Raw genomic sequence first — 26519 nt, 5'->3', positions numbered from 1 at the left:
CGAACCTCTCGAACCGAAGTAGGAGAGGGTAAGTAGCGTATAAGATCTATTTTCGATTTATCCACTTCAATTCCTCTTTCTGAAACAATATGCCCTAGAACTATGCCTTGTCTAACCATAAAGTGACATTTTTCCCAATTAAGCACAAGGTTAGTTTCTACACATCGTTTCAAAATCATTGTGAGATTTTCCAAACAACCATCAAATGAATCACCAAACACACTGAAATCATCCATAAATACCTCAATAATCTTTTCCACAAAATCTGAAAAGATACTTACCATACACCTTTGAAACGTGGCCGGAGCATTGCATAAACCAAAAGGCATGCGACGATAAGCAAAAGTACCAAAGGGGCATGTGAAAGTTGTCTTTTCTTGGTCATCCGGCGCTATGACAATCTGATTATATCCAGAATAACCATCAAGGAAACAATAAAAAGAATGACCGGCTAACCTTTCAAGCATTTGATCAATGAACGGCAAAGGGAAGTGGTCCTTCCTTGTGGTGGCGTTGAGCTTCCTATAATCAATGCACACTCGCCAACCTGTTTGGATACGGGTTGGCACAAGCTCATTCTCAGCATTCTTCACCACTGTCACTCCGGACTTCTTTGGAACACATTGCACCGGTGACACCCAACGACTATCAGAGATCGGATAAATCACTCCACAATCAAGAAGTTTGATAATCTCCTTTTTCACAACTTCCATCATTGGAGGGTTGAGACGGCGCTGAGCCTCTCGAGTTGGTTTAGCCCCCTCCTCTAGAAGTATGCGATGCATGCACGTAGTCGGGCTAATTCCCCTAATATCGGCCAAAGTCCATCCAATGGCCGTCTTGTGCTCTTTCAACACTCGGATCAACTTCTCCTCCTCTATGGCCGTGAGTGATGAGGAGACAATGACGGGCAATGTCTCGTTGTCTCCCAAGAAAACGTACTTTAAATGATCGGGCAATGGTTTAAGCTCAAGTACGGGTGCCTGAATCACTGAGGGTAACAACTTATTAGTGGAAACTGAAATTGAAATTGGGTTAGAATGCTTACCAAAGTGTTGTGGCAATGACTCAAGTGCAGCGACCATCTCGGCCTCATCTTCACTTCTAGGCACGGCAAAACCAGATTTTTGCCCAATTCCTTGTGCAATTGTTGTTTCAAGTGTATCCCTCTCCAAAGAATCGAGAAATTCCTGCGCCAAATCATCAATTATATCAATAGAAAAGCAAGAATGATCGTCCTTAGGAAATTTAATACTTTCAGAAAGATTGAAATCAATGACTTCCCCATCAAATTCCATTGTTAAAGAGCCTTTAAACACGTCTATCTTAGTTCGGGCCGTCTTCATGAATGGCCTCCCAAGAAGAATCGGCAAGGATGGAGCATGGGTGGTTTCCTCCATTTCAAGGACATAGAAATCCGCCGGGAAGATCAAATCATTCACCTGCACTAAGACATGTGTATTATCTAATTAAATGATTTCACATGTGTATTATAAGTATAATTATTTATATTATCCTACAAATGTTTCAAATAAGGTCATTCAGATACGATCTTGCGGATGCATTTGCTGGCATTTTTTTTTTCAGAAAATTTGCTGAGATATTGACTCACCAAGGTATGTGAAATACAATACCAGGCTAGAGAGTTAAGTTCCAGTCCAAACACAATTCCTTTGAAAATAAGTCATGTTGATACGTGTGAAGAAAATAAAAAACAAATTCAGTTGTCAATGACGTTTTTTTAAAAAAGAAAATTTAAAAATTAGGAAAGAAAGTGTCTGGCCACAGCTCCAGTGCGAGATTCGAAGAATTTTGAAGAAGAAGAAAAGTCTTTATATTAACAAATTATAAAATCCATTGCCTGGAATGTCGTAAAGTGAAGGTGAATTTGCACGCACGATTACAATATACATGTACCTCACATTCCCTTTTATTTCTAATTTTTTATTTAAAAGAACAAAATACTAGATCCGACACCAAAACATGGTCATGTCTAGTACATATGAGAAAAGCTCATTCGTAACGGGTGCTATATAATACTGGTCCTTAATTCATTACATGACCTGTGACGAGTGAACAAGTGTTAAAGGCACAAGATTACAATGTAAGTTTTATTTATTTAGTAAGGGTGTTCCCCATCTGTTACAGAAGGATCATAATCGCAGATCACGAAGGTTTGTCCATTCGTGCACAATGACGTGGCACAACCAACATAGGTTGATTTGCTCCAAATCACAGCAAGGTAGTGACCACATTCGTCGTTAATACATTTGTTTTGGTTGTAGTCATAGAACTCCTCGGTAACCCAATACTTGACAGCAGCTGCACCCGTCATGCCTTCGCCTGAGGCTATGTTCTCACCATAAGGCCCCATTGAGTGCTCCATTGCAGTCCCAAGATCTTACATTGGCATGGTTTTGTGCATACCTTGCTATGGTCTCGTTCCATTTGATCGGACCAACACCGACCTCCGCCCGAGCTTTGTTGTGTTCATTGATGAAGCCTCTGATATCTCTTCTGGAAGTGGCTGAGGAGACACGAGCCAAGATTAATGCTAAGGAGCAGATGCACAACACAAGCTTAATGTTGTACCCCATTTTGTTTTCCATATTTATGAAATGTCTCAAATATTGTAGGTAGACTTGGGAAGGTTCATGGATGTTAAACAAATGGGACATGAGATTTGCCTTATTTATAGAAAGATAAAGGCATGCTACAGTTTTTTTCCCTAGCTACGAGCTGCCTTGAAAAGGGAAGGGATTTAATATAGTTGGAATTAATAAGATAAATATAGAGGACAAAACAAAATGAATAACTAACCAACTTCCGATTTGGTTAATGTGTTGTTACAGAAAAATGTTAGATAGACCATCTTTTTGTAGATTGATTTTTTTTTAATTATTTAAAGAATGAATCCAACCATTATTCGCCACGTCATATGCAGTTTACATTTGGTCTCTCTAGCATGACGTGTTGTTACGTGAAATTTGTAAGTCAAAATAACTGCCTTGGGTTATATCTTATCTCTTTATATCTCATCATGTGACTTAATAAATAATCAGTTAGAAAATTATATATAGAAAATTAAAAATATCACTTCTGTATTTGCTATTTCATTTTCTTAAATGATACCTACGGCAAATTGAAATTTTCCTTCGACATGATATTTTTCATCTCTAACTTTCTTACATGTTGAAAATGATTGATAGTATAAACTCACCTTAAACTAATAAATAATATAAGATTCATACTCTCAATACTTATACCAGTTATTATGTGAATTCAGGTCAGAATCTTACTTGATTAGCATAACATTACGCAAGAATTCGAAGTGATCCCCGGCCACGCTTATAACAGTAAGGTGATCTCGTGAATTCATGCCACTATCTCGTGAATTCATGCCACTATCTCGTGAATTCATATCACTATCTATCATACTAAAGGCCAAAGTCAATAATCACTTCAGCAATATCTTTTAAGTGATCACTTTTGGCATTACATTTCACAGATCCAGCTCCGACGGTGCTTTATTTGTATATTTGCTTTAGCTTTTGTTTTCCTTTTTTTCTTAACATCAAGTCTACTCCTAAAAAATACGTTGGTACTCAACTCATTTAATATGCTGGTACTCTTCGTCTCATCGAGAAGTATGATTTTCGTTTTTGAATCACTTGATTTCGTTGAGTATTGAAGAAGTTATGAACGTTTAAAGTTTACCTAGTTTCCGGCCAGTTTTCCAGTTTTCGAGCGGACCAGTCACCTTTCAGGCTATTTTCTGACCATCTCCGGCAATCATTGGGCCTCCAAATAGGAATAATCTTGTTCTACACTTTCTTATCTTCATTTTGATATATTATGGGTCGAATTTGGTTAAGAATCGATTGAGTTACGAAGCTTTGAAAATTGTCCGAAGAGTTTTTAACGGAATGACCAAAATCATGAATGATAGACAATCTCAGGGACCATTTCTATTGATTTTCAATCTCAAATACCATTTCTATTGATCATACAAATCTCATGGACCATTTTGTATAATAACCCTATTAGTAATTTGAGACGTCACAACAACAATAAACTGGTTTCACTTAAATTCTCCTCTTAGTATGGACGTTCATCCTCATAGTTACCAGGAGGATCATAGCTGCAAATGACAAAAACCCAATTATTGTCACACTTGACCCTTGCACATCCAAGATGAATCGAGTTGCGCCAAACCACCTGGGTATAATGTCCGCATTCATCACCAACACACTTATTGGAGGCGTAGTTATAGTTGGGTTTCTCAGTCACCCAAAACTTCACAGCTTGAGCACCGGTCATTTCTCCATAGCCTTCAGCCAAGTTCTCACCATAAGGCCCTCCTGAATGCTCCATGTCACACCCTCTCACTCTTGTATTGGCATACTGCTGAGCATAGGCTGCTACAGTGTCGTTCCATTTGATCGGACCGACACCAACTGCTGCCCGAGCTCTGTTGTGTTCATCGACGAAGTCTTGGTGAGGGTTAGGGGGATAATAACCGACTTTCCGGGCTAGGGAGGTATGAGCAGCTACGATTATTGCTGTGGAGAATATGCATAGTAAAAGGTTACTAGAGTACCCCATTTTTCTGTATCTTTGTGTAAGATGCAGGTGGGAATATCAGAGGTTGGTCTTAACACAAATGGGACATGGGATTATGGTATTTATAGAGAGAAGCTTCAGTCACAAGAATTGTTTAGCTAACAGGGCTAAAATAGGAATTCTAAATAAAATTATTAAAATAATTTTTACTTTGTTAAAAGATATTCTAAATTCAAATCTCACGAAAAATATATGTTGAATAATATAAAATAAATTTTGTACTTCACTAACTTTATCCCAAACTTTTTAATAGATATCGCACCTAATATGATCAAAATTATTACTTATTCTGAATAATTTAAGGGGTTTTGGTTAAATATTGAATAATATAAGTAGAAGTAGGCTATTTCAACCAGGTGAAGTAGGCTCAAAACTAATGATGCTTGCACAAAAGGACAGCAATAACATGGCTAACGTAAAGGGGTTGCTGGACTTTTGCACCCATTGAAGACGACCCCACATTTCATCCAATTAACCAATAATCTCATGCAAATGATGTTGATTAGTTTTGGAGGGAAAAAACAAAAAACAATGAACCGTTTATTGCTAATAACTAACAAGTAGTAGGAAGGTGCATGTATGCATTTATTTATTTATTTTTTAACGTAGACAAGAGCATATATACATCGTGATATTTGGTCGTCTGATTCTCAGTTATTTGATTCTTGATTGCACATTCATTGTTCATTCATATATACATGCTATGTTTTGATAGTAGTAGAAAGGTGCATGTACTCTAACTGTGCTAGGACATCAAATCCATTCACTAAGTTTTATTCTATAATACTACGTGGTGTTTGTTCTATTTAAATTTGAATTAACATTATGAATGGTCAAATTATTATTTTTTTTTTTATAAAACAAACGATATTTCTACTCTAAATTACTATAAAGAAAGGAAGTTTAAACCCAAAACACAAGTTAGGCAATCCAGTCCTTGCATTCAAGTTATTATTTATTGTTTTAATATATACACGGCCGTCCCAAATTTGTGTTTTTGTAAGTCTTCAACCGAAACATTATGCCGTAGAGTCAAGGGGAAGCATGCGTAGAATTTGAAGAATTATCAATGATATCCCTAGCTAGCTAGTCAGGCTTCTAATAGTATAAGGTGGATCATGTGAATTCTCTTGTCACTACTCACTATCTTATTGCCAAAAGCCAATTCACTATAGAACATAGGGTGCTTGTCACTATAGAATTAGAAAATTTGGTGATGATCACTGTTGGCACTACATTATCAGATCCGGCAATTTGTGTCTCTTGGCATAGAGCGCTTCCACCGTGTGCTCCAGCCCAAGGGATAGGTGCAGAAACAGGGCCAAAGAGCCCAAGTGATGAAGCCCAACATGTGATGGCGAGCAAGCCCGAGCAGGCCCGTGGAGAGTTGTCAGCCCGAGACGTCGCCCTGATGTCAACCACATTTTGCTTCTGTTTTGCGTCAGCCGCTGGGGCCCGCGTGTGTAGGCCTTCGTCAGTGACTGTTGAAGGCCACCTGGCGCCTCGGCGTCCGTTAGATCTCAACGGTTATTTGTTTTATACCATTGGATTTTCAAGGGTAATAATAATTTTAAAACCTTATTTAATTTCAACTGTTGGATCTGAGATCAACGGTCCACGTTATTCACATTTATAAATTTAAAAAAAAAAGTTTAAAAATCAGAAATCTTACCGTTGTGCCACGTGGCACAATCTAGAGTGTTGGATTTCAATTTTTTTTCCAACGGTAGAGATTAATTAGGTGAATAAAAATAAAAAAAAATGTAAAAAATTAATAAAAATCCGAAAAAAAAAAACTTTTTGACAAATTAAAAAAAAAATTGATTTTACTTTTCTATAAATACATTCTCATTATCTTCTACCTTACACCACAATTTCATATTTTATCAACTACTTTCAACCACATTCCTATCTTTCTCTCAAAGTTTCAATCCAATTTTTTTTCCAACAAAATAACTACTGATGCAAGTACGAATTGGACGCTTATTGAAGATGTTGCGTTGTGTACTAACTAGGTTAAAGTTACTCATGATCCTCTTACGAGTAATGAGATGCAATTGCACGGGTTCTTCGGTGGTGTCATGAGCACAATATATTTATGTTCTGGAATTGTTCATCGTGTTTGGCTCATATTCATCAACGGCATCATAATCGTACTCATCTTCTACAATCATGTTGTGAAGAGTGATTCACGTCATCATGATGGATCGAAGCGACTCTATATCAAACATTCTAGTAGGCACCCTTGACAATCTCTCATCAAGCTTGGAGAATACCAAAACAACGCTCCACATCCTTCCTGCACCCCTCTTGACAGCTTGCAAAGTGTTTTTCCTTTGCAGTTCGCGGACATGGCACTGTTTTGACAAACGATGACCACCTTGGGTAAATGTCGTCTGCTAAGTAGTATGGCATGTCGCACTTATGTCCGTTGATCTAGTACATGACTTTTGGTGGCTTTCCTTGCAAGACATCGTTGAACATTGAGGATTGGGTAAGGACATTGAGATCATTTTGAGCTCCCAGAACCCCGAAAAATGTGTGCCAAATCCATGCATCAAAAGATGCCACCGCCTCCAAAATGATACTCATTTTATGTCCCCATAAGTGCCTTGTCATGCACTTTGACATTTTTTTCTAGGTCTAGTGCATACAGTCGATGCTTCTAATCATCCTAGGAAAACCTCGCATCTCGCCCTTCTTCAGAAGCCTTTGCAAATCCATGTCAGTAGGTCTCCAGAGGTACTCTACAGTGTAGATAGATTCGATTACTGCGCAAAACCTCATCATGGACTCAAGAATGGTTGATTTCCCCATCCTCGTTATCTCATCCACTTGGTCTGCAGATGCTCCATATACAAGCATCCGCAAGGCAGCAGTAATTTTTTGCTCATGAAGGAGACCCATAGCGCCAAAATCATCCTTCTTTTGCACAAAGTAAGAATCATGGTTGCAAACAGTAATCATGATTTTGTTGAACAAATGTCGTTCCATTCTAAAACGACATCTAAAGTACATATCATTGAATGCACTATTATGGAAAAAATAATCGTCCAAGAGTTCCATACCTCGTCGTTGCCTGCTTCTATCAAGGTTTCTGGAACGGTTGGGCCTGTAGATCTGACCCACAGCTTGGATGACTAGATGGGAATGTGAGGCTCTGCCCATTCTTGCTTCGTCATCCCTCTTTCTACGCTATTCATCCTCTTCCCTCTCATTTTGGACCACCTAGAGATTGAACATTCCTTCTGATTGGTTAAACAATCATTCCTCTTGCATATCGATTTCCCACATCATCCTTGAAGAAGAAGACATTGTAAGAAGGAAGCAGAAACTATGAATAATGATACTGATTTTGATTTTGGTGAAGAAGGAAGCAGAAACTATGAATAATGTTAAAGATCTTCAGAAAATTGGTGTGAGATTTATGGGGATGGATAGTGGATTATATGGAGGATTCAGAAAGGATTAAATTGTAGATAATGCCACGTCATTCGCTAAAAATCTGATTGAAATCTATCCTCAAAGATTGTAAACAGATTATGATACGTGGCGTGACGTAATTGGTTAAAAATCTTATTGGAAATCTATCCTCAACGATTTTGAAAAGGTAATAACACGTGGCACAACGGCATTAGATAAAAATCTTATCGAAATTCATCACCAATAATTGTCTTTTCAAATAATGACACGTGGCACAATGAGAACGATTAAAAATCTTATTCGAAATTACAAATTAAATTATTTTTATTATTTTATAAATAAATAAAAAATATATTTTATTGCCTATTCCTAAGGCTATTCAGTGTAGGGGTGGAGATGCAAAAAGCAATTACTGTTCATTAAGGGTAGTTACTGTTCACTGGATGGATTAAATAGTGAATAGCCTGGGGGCCTTTCTCACGGTGGAACTACTCTTACAGTGAAGTTGATCTGGTCTTTGATCGAGTCTATATCTCTTGTTTTCTTTAATCAATGAGAAACAAGAGATTTGAATTTCAAAAAAAATTTCACCATGAGAAAGAGAAATACAACTAAACCAAGAGTTAGTTATCGTCTATATGTCTTGTTTGTTTGGGACAAATGGAAAAGGAATAATGTAGGCAAAGTCATAAATTTGAGAAGGTGCTTTGTATTAGACGAGTTCAAATCTTTGCAACCAAAATGGATGTGGCTTCTCTAATTTCATGACACTTGTCCAATCATAGTCATTTTGAGTGTAGAAAATGACCATCGGCCTCTTTTCTATCATTAATACATCTAAATTAGGGCAGTATTTCCATTATCAACCATCGAATAATCAACAAACCACTAGTTAAACAGAGAGCGCAACAAGAGAAAAGAAGAAAAATGTCTGAGTTTTGTATTCAAGTAATCTCAGCAACACATTTTTCTAATTGAAAAGGATGGGAGAAAGGAAGAGGGAGGTGTTATTCAATTCAATTTTAAGTTGAAGAGGGGAAGGAGTGGAGAGGGAGGGTGCTGAGCCTGTGGCCATGTGGTGTGTGTTGTTTATTTTCATAATTTTTTTCTCTAATTAATAAAAGTAAGATTGGTTTTAGAAAAGTATTGGGGTGAACTTGGATGATCATGATGTGTGAATAGAAAAAGGCATGCTTGATTTACAAGTGGAGAAAAATCATATCATGGCCACTTTTGTGCAACCAGACCTGGATTTATTTTCCTTCCTCCCCATTTATTTATCAGTTATAGAGTTCAAACTTATGGTAAGGTGATGTAATGAAGGTCACGGTATCAACGGACAACTTTTTGCGGAGCTAATTGACTGCAAATCCAGTAATTTTCTGTCAAAAGAAGAATCCTTTAGAATTTTGATTTCCTATAATTATGGCCCCGCCATGTTAAAGTCTGATGTAAAAAAATTCTGAATAAGATGACCTCATGATGTTATAAATATTTAAAAAATTAATACTGCTCTTGGTAGAGAAAATTTGAGATTACTAACAAAATGACGGAACTAGAAATGACCGAATTTTATTTTCTAAACTTTGTGAATTTTCTTTTTTGGTTAACTAAAAGGACAATGTGTTGCAGTCATATTTAGAATAAGAATGTGATTGTGTAAGTCCTAGACAATCTGGGAAAGTATTATATATTCCTATTAGGATTAGATTACCTGTTAAATGTTGTAATCCTAAAGGGAAAGGTTTTACCCTTTCTACTACTATAAATAAAGGCACAATAGGGTGAATCAAACACACCCACAATTACACATCTCTCTTTTCTTCTCTCTATGCCACATCTTCCCTCTCTCTTTGGCCTCCATAATTGTTCAATAAATTATGCCTACAATACGTTATCAGCATGCTCTTGACGCTGCGCTAAAGAAAGTTTATTCTCCAATCAAGAGAGTATTACGTTTTAATCATCCTTTTCATGATTAATTAATTTATTATTTTGAATTGATCTACATGCTTTTGATTCAATTTAATTTTTCTTTATTGAACGTGATACAACGCATTGGAGAAGCAATTTCGGCATTCCAAGAAGGATCTTCAACAAATTCAAAGGCTTTTAAGTTTTATCGTTTTCTGCCAATCAGGTACACTTAAAATAAAGTAAGATATTTGAAACGACTATGAAGCATGAAAAAAAATTCCCCATGATGCATGAATCCTCTACATTTATATTTACCTTTCGATATATATATTGTATATGTTTCATATATTTGTCAATATATATATTTGTTTCATGCATTACGCAATTATGCTATATGAAATTTGTGAGTTAAAGTATAAAATTAAATTAGAAGCATATTAGGGCTTGTAGAACCCTAACAATTTCGAAATAGAAGGATTGGAACTTGGGATTTTGCGGCACCACTGCCGTGGCAACACCACGGCATCACCGTGGATAACATTGACGAGATGGACCACTTGCGCAGCCCTATTTGGGTCCGCCGCTACCTCGGACAGCACCAAGCCTTGGCTTGGGTCCATGTCACACAGGCCTGCAGCCCTGCCCTCTTGTCTCGGCCCACAACCTGCATGCCGCAACCTTTATGGTTGCTGGGCTTTGCAGATGCTCCGACCCGCATCACATGTAGCCAGCCCTTGCGGCTGGGCTCACCGCGCCACATCTACAAGCCAGCTTTTTCTGGGCCTTCTCCCATGCCTACCCCCTCGGTCCAACACGCCAGCCTTAATGGCTGGGCCTATACCCCTCGACACGTGACCTGCAGTCACTCCCGAGGTCCTTTTTAGGCCCTCCCTTTTCTACTTAACGCATCCAACCCATGCCTTTACCCACGGCACCAAGCCCAAATATTGTTGGGGCTCTATTTTTTGACCCAATACTATTATTTTATTATTCTAAATAATTTTAACCCGTATGTTAATATTATTTTACTTCTACAATTGACCCGGTATGGCCCGATTTATTGAATTAATTAAAAGTAGCATGCAGTCCATTAATCTGATAATGAATCCAAAATTATTGACCTGAAGATCACTTTTGGACATTAACGATTCAATAATTTATTTTTATGCTTTGAACCGTCACATACTTTCATAGTAACGAAGCTCTCACACTTGAGTTCCCGAAGAAACTCAAATCCACTATACTTAAATCAGCATATTGCATTTTCTGTTTCTTATAGGAACCTCTCATTATGAACTAATTGTTCATAAAACTAAATTGAACCTGTAGTTTCAAATTTAGTGTTTTTGAAACCCGAAGTTTTCATAAAACAATACACCCATGAAAACCCAACATTTTTCATGAAAACCATGTCTTAGCACTCGAATGTTCTAACTTTGATGCTTCATTCCATAGCACCAATCACAATCTTGTTCCCTCCAATTCAGTGGATTGTCGAACCATCACAAGTTTGATTTCCCTTATTTGGATGTTTTCTAAGAAAAACCATTTTATGTGGGGTACAAGATGTGAATCTCCACTTGACTATCAAGAAGCTGAGAAACCATTGAAGCCAACAATGGCAAGGAAGAGCTGAATAAGCCTCCGCCATGATCTTCATTTGAAGACTTATGCCCGAAGCATTATCAATGGAAACACCTTCCGAACAAGGATTCCATGGCTCTTTGGCTCGCTCCTACGGACCGTGTGATCATGTGACATATTGCCTGAAGCACACCATGATTACGTCCATGAATGAGTACAATTCTGAAGTTTATAAATTCGATCGAATTTTGAATGGAGAATGTTTTTCTCGTCCTTCCATGTTTCTAACTCGCCCCTGAAATAGCAGTGTAGAAAGCAGAAGTTTACCACATTCTCGGATCTGATTACTACCACAAACATATGGTAGAATCAGGGCTTGCCAAGGTGTGGCATCGTGCCCGAGGCGTGATCCTTGGCACCTAAGACCTAAAATTTCAAGAATAAGGGATAATATTCTCGAACCTAAACCCTGCAGAATCTTCTTCCATCTTGATGGAATAGATCATTGGTTATACACTTGTTCGTGCCCCTACCAATGTTGTTAAGGAGTACCATTCTAGTAGTCAATATGTGAGACTAATTTTTGCTCCACCAAGAACCGTTGGAAGAGCCAAATTTTGACATGGATGGCCTTGTTGGCCAAATCCCCTTAGTAAACCATTTACTTTGTGAACATTTTTCCATGTTCTTGGATTCAAGTTTGGTGTATGTTTTACTTATGGATAATCTTATTGATATTGTCCTCGAATATGAGTTAATTGAATCATCTTTCTTAATACATGTGATTGATTCAATTAAACACATGATTAGGCTGGAATGTGGGAAAGTTAGTTGTCTGGATAAATGCGTACTACGCACACTACTTTGCACCTAAATCATATATCTAACAACGACTTCATGTCTATCCAACCTGATTAAGAGCATTGGCACGCTCATCGTTGTATGAATGGTACTACATCACCATTTAAGGGACCCTAAATTCTCCCTGATGTTGAGTTTTTAAGGATATTCGAGATGACAATGATCGTAAATGAAACCATTGAAGAAAATAGAGTGAAATATCTTTGCACCATCTCCAAAAATAAGCTTGAAGCTTTGATTTGGGGCCAATGGGTTGTCTCCCAACTGGGAATACACCACATGTGGTCGGCCTGGAGCCTAGTGATTGAGCAGTTTACTTGCTTTGGCACAACCTTTTGGGACACTTAGGTCGAACACTGATGCTACAATGCATCTCCTTATCTGAAGTAAGGATATTGTGCTTGCAAGCACACTTTGCCAAGCATGCTCATTAGGGAAATTGATTTTCTATATCATTCCTTGCAAAGATACGACACGACTCTCTTTTCACAGTGGATTCAAGGGAATATATGTAGACTAATCCAACCAAAATGTGGACCATATTAATACTTATGGTTTTGGTTGATGAATCGACAAACTGGTCATATGTTTGTCCACACACATTGCTGCTAAACCTTATGGCCGAGTAAGGGCTCACCACCCTACTTATCCCTTAAGGTCTGGGAGACTGGATAATGCCAGAGAGTTTATATCGACGGTTTTTTGATAAAGTATTGCATGTATTTTGGGTTTATAATTGAACATTGAATTCCCATGTTCACCCTAAAGAGTCTGGCCTAGTGATCATAAAGCGCAATTTAAATGATCGCCCGAATTTTAGTAAACGTACCAAGTTTTCGATTTCTGCCTAGGGCTATGCAATCCTTGTACGCAATTATTTTGGTCTGCCTTGAGGCCCATTGCGACCTAACCTATAAGACGTTACAATTGATTACTAGGTACGAACCTGACGATTTTCGTATTCAAGCATTTGGGTGTGCATTCCACATACCAAGTTGCGCCGCCGCAACGTACCACCATGGGTCCTTAAAGAAGGATATGTATCTTTTGTCGATCATGATTCTCCTTCATACTAGCTCTCTTAGAACCCTTGCATGCGATCTCTTTACCGCTCATTTGCGGGTTGTCACTTTAATGAGACAGTCTTCTCGCCATTAGAGGGAGATAAAAACGTCAACGTTCCTATAGAACGACGCGAAGTTGCGTGGACGTTACCCACTATGTCTCATCTCGATCCCCATACCGCATAAGTATGATAAGCAAGTGCGATGAATTCTAGTTTTCAGAACATTGCTCCAGAAGTATTCCTCTGATCTAGCTAAAGTGACAAGATCATATACCAGCTGTAAACATACCTGCAAGGATAAACGTACTTAACTGACATCGAGTCAACATTCCTAGAGGGTGTACCGCCCTTATTGGACGGTTTAGACGCCTCTGTTGGATGGTCCGGTACACCGGCAGATAGCCAATCTATCTGTCTTGACCTGGGGCACCACAGATCATTCGGTTCGTAGGATTCACTTCCCTGGAAAAAGAAGACATGACACAACAATGAATTTAAACTCGATCGTTGTCTCAAATCATTTCCATCTCATGAGATTAATCCGGATTTCTCCCAAGACTTAAAGTTCTTGGTCCAGTATACTAGTTTAGATGAGCTAAATGGAATTGAAATGAGATTATCATCGATGATGTTTTCACTTATATGGTAGCTACCGACATAAATGAAAAGCGACGATATCGAACTGTATTCCGTTGATTAAGTGACAACGTAAAACTGATTGGACAACTAAAGATACAATCCAGGTCAAATTCCTTACCAAAGTGTGTATTGGACCTGTCGTTCCTACACAGCCCAAGGTAACCCTATTGTGTTACAAGTGGGAAAGGAAGCGTTATGAGATGAATGAAATAGTACGATATGATGCACGCTTTACGGCGCAAGGTTTCTCTCAAACGTCCTGTGATTGATAGTAGCATTATGAAATGTGATTAGTGTTTTTTCCATGGGGATATAGATACGAAGATTTACATGTAAGTTCCCGAAGAATTACATGGACTGATTCAAATAGTTCCAAAACCACGGAACACCTTCATAACTCGTTTTGAGGCGTTCACTTATGGATTGAAAAATTTGACGGATGTGGTATACCCGTCTACGTGATTATTTGATTAGTCAGGGATGAATTATGCCCTTGCATGTTAAACTATGAAGTCTTATTCCAAATTGCTAGAGTTACAGTTTATGTCGTTAACACGAATCTCACTAAGACTCCAGAAAAGCTTGAGAAAATTACCTCATACCTGAAGATGGAATTTGAGATGAGGGATCTTAGGAAAACTCGTTTATTCCTTAACCTAAAGTTGAAGCATTGTTATGACGGTATTTTGGTCTACCAGTCGAACTACACTCAGAATGTGTCACCTTTGAGTATACCTTTGATCGTCCATACGTTATATGCAAATGAGACTCTTGAAGAGGTTATGGAATCCGAAATTCCATATCTAAGTTCAACTTTGCGCTTCTTTGTACTTAGCTCATTGTATTTAGACAGGACATCTCATTCCCTGTTGATCTTGGTAAAGATGCAGCATTGCGCCTACATGCAACCACTGATTTGGTATTAAAGACGTACCTTGAAGGTACCATGAAGGTAAATCCCAACACATCTCCAGCGGATCCAACCCCCCTGATCCTCGAAATGATGCTTGCCTTGTTTGTTATGCTGACGCAGGTTACTTATCAAACCCGCACAAGGCAAAATCCCCAAATGGTTATGTCTTTACCGTTAAGGATATCGCAATATCTTGGAGGTCTATGATATAACCTTAGTTGTGAAATCTTCGAATCGTTCCAAGACTCACCTCACTTCACTACGCCATAAGTGAGAGATGGTTAGAAGTTCTTGTTGAGTATATTCGAAGTACTTGTTGTGTTTTCATCCATCGTTAAGTCCCGACGACGATCCATGAAGATTATGCCGCATGTATTAACCCAACCAAGCCATGACACATCAACGAAGTCAACGCCAAGACATATTGCGCCTACATCTACATCAACAAAGCATCAGGATATTGAAGTCATGCAATCAGTTCCCAAGACAACTTGGCTGATCTTTTCCCCAAGTCATTACTCAAGTCTACATTTCAAAAGCTCGTCCAAGGAATCGGTATGCGTAAATTATCTGAGTTGAATCGCTTGTAGTTCTCTTATTTAGAAGTTATGTTTGACTCAGGGGGAGTATCTTGAAGCATACTCACATGATCTTAATGTACTCTTTTTCCCTACGATTAAGAGCATTTTTCCCATTGGGTTTTTGCTACCTAATTAGGTTTTAATGAGGCACCCATCCTGAGATGATCATACTCCGTTGAGTTCACTACCTTCATCCAGTTTGACAAACGTTTTAGACATTAAGCATATTTTTCTTACTTTTCTCCTTAGTCTATGGGTTTTCCCCATTCCTTGGGTTTTACCATAGCAAGGTTTTTGTGGGTTTTTACAAATCCATACTTCAAAGTAAATTTGAGACTCATGATCACCTATTGTGCCGATGACTTCATCAACTATTCTACCTTATCTGTTGAAGAATCTAATGTGATGGTTTTGTTGAGTATTTACACACTCATAGGGGAGTGTTGCAGCCATATTTAGAATAGGAATGTGATTGTGTAAATCCTAGGGAATCTGGGAAAGTATTATATATTCCTATTAGGATTAGATTACCTATTAAATGTTGTAATCCTAAAGGGAAAGGTTTTACCCTTTCTACTACTATAAATAAAGGCACAATGGGTTGAATCAAACACACCCACAATTACACATCTCTCTCTTCTTCTCTCTCTCTCTGGCCTCCATAATTGTTCAGTAAATTATGCCTACAACACAATGAAATTTATATATGAATTTTTTTTATTTTTTTAAACACTCATTCATAGAAATATAGAAATAACACATAATTACATGAAATTTAAACTTGAGAATTGAATGTCTCAAACTCCAAGTTTTTCTTTTCGACGCGGAAATTCTAAACATCTATGTTTATGAATCCAAGCAAGGGAATTGGTTTATGTCCATTTATAAATCCTACTTTTGTTAAAATTTCAAATTTATTTCTCTCATCCAATCCTACTGTAAGTTGCATATTCTTTTCTCTTTTTTTTTTCCCTAGGGAGAACGATAGCACTTTAGTATAACCATTGAGCAAGGGGAAAGCTGGTACTACATTTGGCTTTGGGTTTAGAATTTAGTCTTTTCTTGCTACAAAAGACATTAAATAGGGACATGAAGGGGAATGCTGGTACCTATATATGGCTTTGGATGTGAAGATAAAATGCCCCTATCACCATCGAAGCAACAAACCAAAGAGTATTAAGAGAATATAAAATGGATCAAAAGCATATAATTCAGAACTTTTCATCATAGAAGACTCGTTGGACCGATCATAGGATGCTGTATCTCTATTGTTTTTGGCCAAACACCTACATTTTATTTTATTTTAATATTATTAAGGGAAGGGTTTAAAACTATTACAATAATAAATTGGGAAGTTTTGAATCCGAAACACATGAGTGGAAATCCAACACCATGTCTGCTAGGATATTGGACCACATGCAATGGTCAAACAAATACCTTCATGCGTAGATTTTTGACATCAGAATCTCCACCGTTCGCAAAATTTGGCCCTACCAACCAATCCCCATTCAATAAAATTCAAAACCACAACAAAAATAAACAAAATTCTGAGAAAGGACTCACAACCAAGGCAGTTAGCGAAACCCAAATCCTAATTAAGCAAACAAACAACCTCCTTTCGCCATCAATTCAATCTCGATGAGCTTAGAGAGCAAGGGAGTAGACCAAATAAAGAGGACCTAGATGAAAATTTCAATGTGATCGAATCGAAAGAGTAAAACCCTAGAAATAACACTCCTAAAAAGATCCAAATATACATGCCTGGAAGGAAGGCGGAACAACCCATTGCGAGCCTCTGATGTTAGTCAATTGTGCCCTTCAAAAGAAATATTGGTACCCATTAATCTAACAACATTTTTGTAATGTACTTAGGGCTAGTTTGGTTCAGCATACTGAACCAAAAATCAAATCGAAAATTACTTAGATAGAATTTTGAAAACTAAAATCGAACCGAAATTTCAATTTCTTCAAATTTCTTCAAATTTCATTAATGTTGAAATTTTTTCGATTTATCGGTCCAGATTGGGACTAGGGCTTCAAGCCCAAATTGTTGGCTTCTAATTTTATCTAGATTTTGGGTTGAAATTTGGTCAGCCCAATTTTTGCTGCTTCCTGAACTGTGTCAAATTCTGCCCAATTCCAATTCATACGAATTCCAATTCCAGTTCATATTCATACAACTTTTATAGTCTATACTAGCAAACTACTTAAATTAAAAATGCATGCAACCATAAGTCAAGTTACAAACCAAAAGTAAAAAAAAATTAAGTTACAAACCAAACTTCCAAATGAATTTAAATTAAGTTACAAACGTAAAAACAAAAAGTTATGTTACCTTCAGATTAATAACCCCAATTCAAAATTAGAAACAAGGTAGCAAACAACACGAACAATCAACCACATATTAATAACCCAAATTTTTACAATTGCAATACCAAAAGTAAACACCATACTGAAAAGCAACAGCAAAAATCAACCACATACCAAATTCACAATTGCATGCAATAAAAACATAACATAATAAAAAACCTTAATTCTCCCAAACCCTAGAAATCAACCAAAGATTAATAAATTTCAAATAAAACCCTAGATTTTTAATACCAAATTTAAATTATTGAAAAATCATAAAGGACTTACAGACTTGTGGGAGAAAACCCCAATCCCAAAAAAACCCCTAGATTTTAAGGCTCGAGCGTCGCTCGATGGAGAGAGAGATTTGGAGTGACATATCAAGCGTGTGGACTGGTTTATGGTGTGGTCGAGAGAGAGGGTGTGGTGTGGCTAGCCTGAGTCAAGACTCGGAGAAGGTGGGTGGAGGACAGGTAGAGTCGAGTGAGAGTGTTCGATAGACATGAGGCTGAGTGATAGAAAGGAAGGGAGAATGAGAGTGAGGTGAGAACTCGAGAAGCCTGAATTGGTTTGAAATGTTGAGAGTAAACCTAAACCAATATAACAGTTCACGTAATTAATAAGTTAACATTTTAATATGAATCATACATACATTTTTGGCATTCTTTGCACCCTTAAATGTAATCATGTTCGCACATAACATTCGACCTTACAATATAATATGAGTCCCCAACGTAAAAACCAACCATGTTACAAAAATAACTATGTCATTCAGTTTGATTTTTATAACCTTACCACTTAATTGGAACCTTGAACTATAACCGTTGGCAATTGTAGGGGTTAATTACACTAACACCCCCTTATGTTTGTCTTTTTTTCACAAAATCCTCTCATGTTTGATAAATGACACTAACACCCCTGGAGGTTATAATTTGCTTTCACATCACTCCTTAATTACGTATTTAACTATATAATTAATTACTTTAAAAAAATAAAAAATAAAAAGCTTTCATAAATTTTAAAAAAAAAAAAAAAACCCTATGGATCCTCTTTCCCTTCCATTTCCAGACACCATCTTCCAAAAGGAGCTGCCACCAAAAGACGACTCCTCTCATCTCTGTCGCTCTCAACCATCTCAATCTGGCCCAACACTCATTGACGTTCTGGTCTTGAATTTGGGTAGGGGAGGCCACGAACAAACATAAACATAATCAACTTCATTTAGGAATAATTATCATGCTGCCGTAAAGATTTTATTTGTTGAGAATTAATAATGAATGATATGGGTTACAACTATTAACGATTCTAGTGCAGGAGATCCAAGCATTCTCATCATCTCATGGGTTTCATTAAAATCAGCAGGGCATGAAACTAAAGCAAGCATATATATATATATATATATATATATATATATATATATATGGGTTAACTACACTAGAAGAAGATGAAAAAGAATCGATTTTCTTCATGAAACTGGAGAGCACAGCCAGTTTTCTGCTACGTACCAATCTTAAAATCCTTACACACTTGAGACTACTAGAACAAAAGTTGTGAAACAAAAGAATTATCCTTTTGCATGCATATTTCAGAGAATTAAAATTAATGAACTCATTATCAACAAATACATGAATTTAATTCTTGTAACGTTAGGAAATAAAATGCATATATGCAGGTATATATATTAGTATAACTTTTCTGTGCCATCATTACTCGCAAAACAGGAGAAAATCACAATCGATTTCAAAGCAGTGCATGACCAATGTTGTCGAGAAAATTAAAACCCACAAGCCAAATCATAATAGCAATAAACCAATAAACTTGTAAAGAATATTTGGTTCAATTAACTATAAACAAACGAACAAAATAATGATGAAAGGTTTTGAGATGGCATCTTTTGAATCAAATTAACTTGCAATATATTTGGAAACAGTTAACATATGTACTGTTTTATGCAAAACTAGAAACCAAAAACATTCTACCATGAAAAAGAAAATCCATGCAGAAACATACACGGTAGAATATTGTTCTCAAACAAACATAGCAATCAAACCATAAGCTTGTCTTAAGATTGTTGGAATAATTAGGGTTTAATTGCTATAATAAATCACATAGAAAATCAAGAAATAATTCATGCAATTATATATCACAATAATGCATGCATATGAGTAACCAATGTTAAATAAACATGATATAATAGATTACAAAAACCTAGAAAATATGGTCGAGACAAGTGTTGGACACTTTGTCCTTAGGACAAGTTTACACCCCACTACGGTGCTCATGGTTGATCGACGCATGTCTCCCAAGATACAATGACCACATCCTTGTAATACTAGCACTCCAAATCACAAGGCTCTATGAACCGCGATTGTGTTGAAAACTATCTCATATGGACTCAACGAGACTCTCTAATACTTAATGCACTCTATGTATGATTATATAAACAATGAAAAGTTACTTTGTGATTGTAAAGGGTTTCGCTATTTATAGAACATGGGACTACTCAACCTTCTAATGTCCATTCAATTAATAAATTTAATATAATAATATTATTATTAAATTTTCCAACATTATTCGCGGCTTGAATCTCTCCTTGACAACTGGCTTATGAGTCAGTACTTTCCCCACTAAGAAGACCTTAGTCGTCTTGAGAAGAGACCCTTCCTTGTCATCAATCACCACTACTCGTTGCTCCTCTGGTCAGCGTCAGCCGCGTTGCAAAATTCTCTACCATTTCATCCATGAACCTTTGGACGACTCGCCAAACCCCGTTGATAGCCCACCAACAGTGGTTTCCAACAAACTGGGCAAAATGGCCCAACATCCAAAAAGACACAAACTGGAAGAGCACAAATCCCAATGAACCAACGTGACTACGATACTACCGCCGAATCAGACTTGCCGTCGCTCTCCTAGCGATACTTAGGAAACCCTAAGAAACGCTAGAGGGCTTTATTTTCGTTAGGAGTAGCATGTGGTTTCATTCATCATAGTTCGATAAATTAAACTTTTTTTATTAAACCAATTTTTTGTAGGTATATCACTTGAATTATGGAGTAAATTCAAACAAGTCATTAATGCGACGTTAATTTAATGAGTTATTTTTTCATGTTTTTAAATTCACCAAGTAATTAAGGGAGAAGAAAATTTCCTGCTTTAAGAAGTATTTTCCACCCCAATGAAGGAATACAAATGACAACACTACTAATCTTTCACAAAAATGTAAGTAATGAATTGTCCTGATGAGTAAAGCATTCATCTTTTACACACTGCGTCTTGAATTCAAATCCTCTCCTTCATGGTAGTGTCTCACTTGTACTCAAACAAAAAAAAGATCTCTCACAAAATTGTGTACAAACTTCTAGGTGAGTGCAAATAGCGTGTCATTTGAACCCAAAGTCTACGTTCAACTGAAGTTTCTGTCCGTTTTCTTTTTTGGTCAATAACTAACTATATAAAGCTCCCAATTAGTCCCACAGGTATTTGCTCAAATTTTAGAGAAGTCAGTGTTGTCTAGTTTGTTTTTTGTTAACGGCCTAGTGAGTGGCCAGCCTAACTTCCTCCCCAAAAAAAAAAGGGAACGTTTATATTGAAAGTTTAGTTTTTGTAAATAAATTATTAGCAAATAATTTTAAAAATAGTAAAATGCACCAAAGCAAGAACAACAAAAGAAACAATCAAATAACAGGATGACCAGTAATTTCAAGTAGCTTCCAGATCACATCTTACATGTTAAGCTGTCATTGTGTTGTGGAGTCTTTTTTTTTTTTTTTCCGGTTCAACCTCTTCCCTACATATATATATATTTAGGCAAACTTGAGAGTTTTAGACTACCTTCAACACTTGCTTTCTTTTCTTCCAAGAGTACTTGCTCTGCGTGATTCACCCTAATTGCAGATTCTCAAAGAGTACATTAATCACAGCCACCTATGGATACTAGGTTTATTTTTCATCTCCTTTCCTCATAAATGCGATTATTTTCTTCCACTAAATAAGTTTAGGTTTTGATAATTTATTGTCGTTGTATGATATGATGAAACTTTTGAGACCTTGCATGAGGTCATGTTCTCTTGATAAAACACGGTATGTTATTTGCCAGACTTCAAATTCACGGTTTGAAAAATTACGAGAGAACATACCCCATATCATGCGACTTACATTACCCCTTATTATTCATCTAAGTTAATCAACCATTTGACTGTTTTTTCCTTTCAACTTCAGACTTGTATTCATTGTCTTACCTTTTACCTTTTCTTTTCTTTTGTATATGCATTTATTTGAATAGAAATAATGACGAAGCGTATGTCAACTTCAACTGGGACAAGCTAGGGTTTGGCCTCACTCCAACTGACTACATATATATCATGAAAATTTCTGGAAAAGATAACTTCTCAGAAGGATCTCTAAGTCACTATGGAAACATAGAGATAAGCCCATCTGCTGCAATTTTCAATTATGGGCAGGTAATCTTTCTTGTATCATTACTTGCAACGCAAGCCAATGTTATTAACATCAAAATAGACAGAGATTTGCCAGCGACTAATTAACCATTAATTTGTGGTGTCATTAATTAGGGATTGTTTGAAGGTCTGAAGGCATATCGAAGGCCAGATGGTGGCATTCAACTATTTAGGCCAGAACTGAATGCCCTGCGCATGAAAAATGGAGCAGACAGACTCTGCATGCCATCCCCACCAGTTGATGTATTTGTTGATGCTGTAAAAAAAACTGTCCTTGCCAACCAGCGATGGGTATGAAACCTCCAATTTTACCTAGTCAGCAAAAGTTGTTTATTCGTCATTTACTGACAATTTGATGAAATGAAAGAAAATATATATTTATTGACAACATTGCTAATAACATCCTTCAAAGAAAACCAGAAGTAACTGCATGAATTTTTTTCTCAGCTTTTGTTCAAATATCTCAAAATCTGTCATATTTAATCATATGTAGCATCAATCCCTGTATATAATTATGACATTGAGTCAATTAATCATGTTTATGAATTCGCTTTTTTGGATTGATGCAGGTGCCTCCACCAGGTAAAGGATCATTATACATTAGGCCTCTGCTTATGGGAAGTGGACCTGTTCTGGGTATTGGACCAGCCCCTGAATGCACATTCCTCATATTCACCTCTCCCATCGGAAATTGGTACAAGGTAGGCGAGGGCTTCCTTCCTTCTTAAGAATTGTTTCTTGTGCTTATTGATGCAAGTTGAATCCAAGACTTACTAGGTTTGAATATATGTAACATGATGCCAAGTTGCGTGCTGACAATTTACAAGCTACAATATCACATTTTTCTGTTCTTTTGCTAAGTGCTTGTTGATTTTGCTCAAATAACAGTGTGGCCCTAGCATGAATTTGTACGTTGAGAATGAGGTTCCTAGGGCTACTCCTGGTGGAACCGGAGCCATTAAAAGCATCACCAATTATTCACCGGTAAGCAAAATTGGCCTACTTCCATAATAAGAAGGATTGGATGATGAGTTGGGATTTTGGGAAAGATATATATGTTTGAGATCTTAGTGGTGTCGTTATTGTATTATGTATTTAGGGTTTCTCGTGAATGATTTGCTTGCTCCAATTTCATGTAGGTTTTTGAAGCAGTAAACAAAGCTAAGGCAAAAGGGTTCACTGATGTCTTATTTCTGGACGCGGCCACTGGAAAAAATGTTGAGGAAGTTTCTTCATGCAATGTTTTCATTATGAAGGTAGTACTGATTAGAATTGTCATTAGCCCTCATAAAATATAATAATTTAGCTAGGGTAACAAATTAAGTACGTATTCGATCACAGAAATTATTATACATCCACAAAGGCGATAAGGAAAACATTCTGATCAAGAAAATGTTACTTTGTTCATATTGCTAGACATTTCGATATATCATATTTGTTGAACAGTTAATCCGAATTGCGGATTCGAAAAATAATTTTCTTTTAAGATGGATCAGACACCAACAACATAATAAACCAGATTGCGACATTAATTGTCTGGAAATAGAATTTTCATAATAATATATGTATTGTTGTAATTTGATATGATAAACTCGATTTCATTTTGTGTTGTAGGATAATGTGATTTTAACACCACCAACCAATGGAACTATTCTTCCAGGGGTCACAAGAAAAAGCATCATAGAAATTGCTCTTCATCTGAAGTACAAGGTAATTAAGCAACTTTTTCTTTCCCCATCAACTATTATTCCTTGTATGGCTAGTAATATTTGATAAACACTGGTAAACAATCTTTTATTTATGAAAAGCAATTCTGCAGTCACTATTTCTCAAACAAAATATCTAATTTATTGTTTTTGAAAAATTGATTCAGGTGGAGGAACGTGATGTTCCACTAGTGGATGTGCTAACAGCTGATGAAGTGTTCTGCACAGGGACTGCAGTGGGTGTCACTGCTGTTGCTAGTGTAACAGATCATGATAAAAGGTATAAATAGTGTTTAAAAGGTGCGGATTTCATAAAAGAGTTTTCTAAAGTACTTGTTATGTGTGCTTCTTCAAGAAATATGCCCAAGTGGTTTTCTCGTTGATTTTTGAAAAGAATTTTGAAATGTTTATAGAATCACTTCTAGCATAATTGCATATAAGAAGTGTTTTCTACTGAAGCATTACCAAATGAGTCTTTATAATATAACTATTGAATTTTGATTAATAGCTAGTTAATTTTTATTTTTTATTTTTATACAAACGATATATTTACATTTTTATGGCGGAATAAATTGGTGCAAACTTGTCATCCACTAAATTCAGATCTAAGCCTCTCACTTACAAATAAATAGAAATACCATTAGACCGTTGTACTAAATGACAATAAATTATTATGTTGAATGGCCAAAAATTAATTATGTACGTGCAGGGTTGAATACCGAACTGGAGAAAAATCAGTCTCTCAAAAGTTGCGGGTAATGCTTACAGAGATTCAAACAGGCGTGGTCGAGGACAAGATGGGATGGACCATGCAGATTCATTGAGCTGCTTCTCTCTGTGTTTCATTGCTAAATCTGAACAGTGGTTTTGGACATGTAGTCAAGCCACAAATGCAAAATAATTATATTTTCTGCTGTATTAGATAAACTAAAGTATGATAGTTGAGTACTAAGGGTGCTCGTTAAAAGTTGCTTCTCTATTAAGTAATAAAATTTCTATATAAACGTGTGTCAATTTTGTGCTTTTAAATACTATTATATTATTATTTATAGATAACTGAATTAACAAAGATTCTATAACATTTGAGGTGATGATCGATCCAGCAAAGTTTATCAAACATTTTCTAAAATAATGTTATTCACACACTCATTTTTATCTTTCACACACTTTCTCTTAATTTATGTTATTTGGTCATTATCAATTCATTTGACCCGGTGATTGGATATATAGCCTAAAAAATTATAGAAAGAATTTCTATCACAAAACCGATAACTCCATAAAATTGTTGCATGCTTTGCATGGTATAGCAAGCAGTAACTAAAGATAGAGGGAGAATAAATGAGCTATGAAGCTTCCTAACATATTGCTTCTCTCTTACGGCAGTTACAAATCAAGGTAAATGAGGCATTTCACCAATGCAAAATATCTAACAATAATAATAGGTTATTGATACAATGACAGTGAAGAGTATATTCAAAAGAGATATCAAATATAAAACATCAAATTTAAATTTGAGTGGGTTATGTGGAAATATGGAATCATGCAAAACTTCTTACTTACAAGTTCATATGTTATGCGCCTATTTTGTGTGTAGCCTCTATATGTCAAAATGTTTCATTTTATATTAGAGATTTGTTATTAACACTCCCAAAATCTCATTCTACACTCTTCACAAAATGTTTTTTTTTTTTTTTTTTTTTTTTGTAATTATAAAAAGTTTAGAATGCAAACTGAGATTTTCTTTAGTACCACTAACAATTCTCTTATATTATTTTCTTTTGTAATATTTAATAGTTATTTATTAAAGAATGTTGAAAGTAACAATTTCACAGAAACAAAATAAGTTGTATTCGTTGTGGGTCCTACCATTAATCAAATTAAAAATAATTTGACATCAATCTCTCTTCTTGTCATTTTTTTACGTTGGGAGCACCTTTTTCAATCAAAGTTAGCATTTGGCTCCACGGTTGAAGCCTTTCTTGATGCTAAAACTATCCATTTTTGTCCACCTAGCATTTTTTACATTTTCATTGGAAATGCTCTAAAGGTTAAAACAAAAGGTTAAACACATTTATCCTAACATGAGACTATGACATGTGAAATGCAAATGCAAATGCAAATAAAATTCAGCACCTTAACTTGCAGTTTGACTTGAATATTTGGGTAGACTTTATAATTCGTTGCCAAAACAACCCTCCAAAAATTCCAACCTAATTAAACTAATCAAATATTAATTGTGTGTAAGTGATCATTTAAGTGGCTCAACTACCTTTCCTATTGGCCAACTCTATCTTGTAGTCTAGACATAGAAGTCCAAAAGTCTTCATGCTTAGGCCATCCAAATTTATAACACTAAACCAGAGCCAACCTTGAGGGTATGCAAAATGTGTCACCGCA

The 26519-nt window shown here is 36.4% G+C and overlaps 3 protein-coding genes and 1 pseudogene across 3 annotated transcripts; 1 reads left to right on the top strand and 3 right to left on the bottom strand.

Moving 5' to 3' along the window:
- Nucleotides 1–2119: 2119 nt before the first annotated feature.
- Nucleotides 2120–2609, bottom strand: LOC137721731 (basic form of pathogenesis-related protein 1-like; annotated as a pseudogene).
- A 1489-nt stretch (nt 2610–4098) lies between these two features.
- On the bottom strand, nt 4099–4631 carry LOC137727048 (basic form of pathogenesis-related protein 1-like). Its single transcript, XM_068465991.1, has one exon. The coding sequence runs from the start codon at nt 4603–4605 to the stop codon at nt 4099–4101; it is 507 nt and encodes a 168-aa protein (XP_068322092.1). The 5' UTR covers nt 4606–4631.
- Nucleotides 4632–7266: 2635 nt separating this feature from the next.
- Nucleotides 7267–7590, bottom strand: LOC137724896 (uncharacterized). Its single transcript, XM_068463547.1, has one exon. The coding sequence runs from the start codon at nt 7588–7590 to the stop codon at nt 7267–7269; it is 324 nt and encodes a 107-aa protein (XP_068319648.1).
- Nucleotides 7591–21645: 14055 nt separating this feature from the next.
- On the top strand, nt 21646–24946 carry LOC137724895 (branched-chain-amino-acid aminotransferase 6-like). The gene is made up of 9 exons (XM_068463545.1): nt 21646–21652; nt 22178–22419; nt 22531–22707; nt 22986–23117; nt 23305–23400; nt 23556–23672; nt 24031–24126; nt 24290–24402; nt 24832–24946. Exons 1-9 carry the CDS (start codon nt 21646–21648, stop codon nt 24944–24946), a joined length of 1095 nt encoding a protein of 364 aa, XP_068319646.1.
- Nucleotides 24947–26519: the final 1573 nt, after the last annotated feature.

Source organism: Pyrus communis, chromosome 2, assembly GCF_963583255.1.
Source record: "Pyrus communis chromosome 2, drPyrComm1.1, whole genome shotgun sequence".
NCBI classification, from domain to species: Eukaryota; Viridiplantae; Streptophyta; class Magnoliopsida; order Rosales; family Rosaceae; genus Pyrus; species Pyrus communis.
The sequence above is the reverse complement of the archived record's forward strand: the minus strand, read 5'-3'. Positions and strand labels throughout refer to the sequence as shown.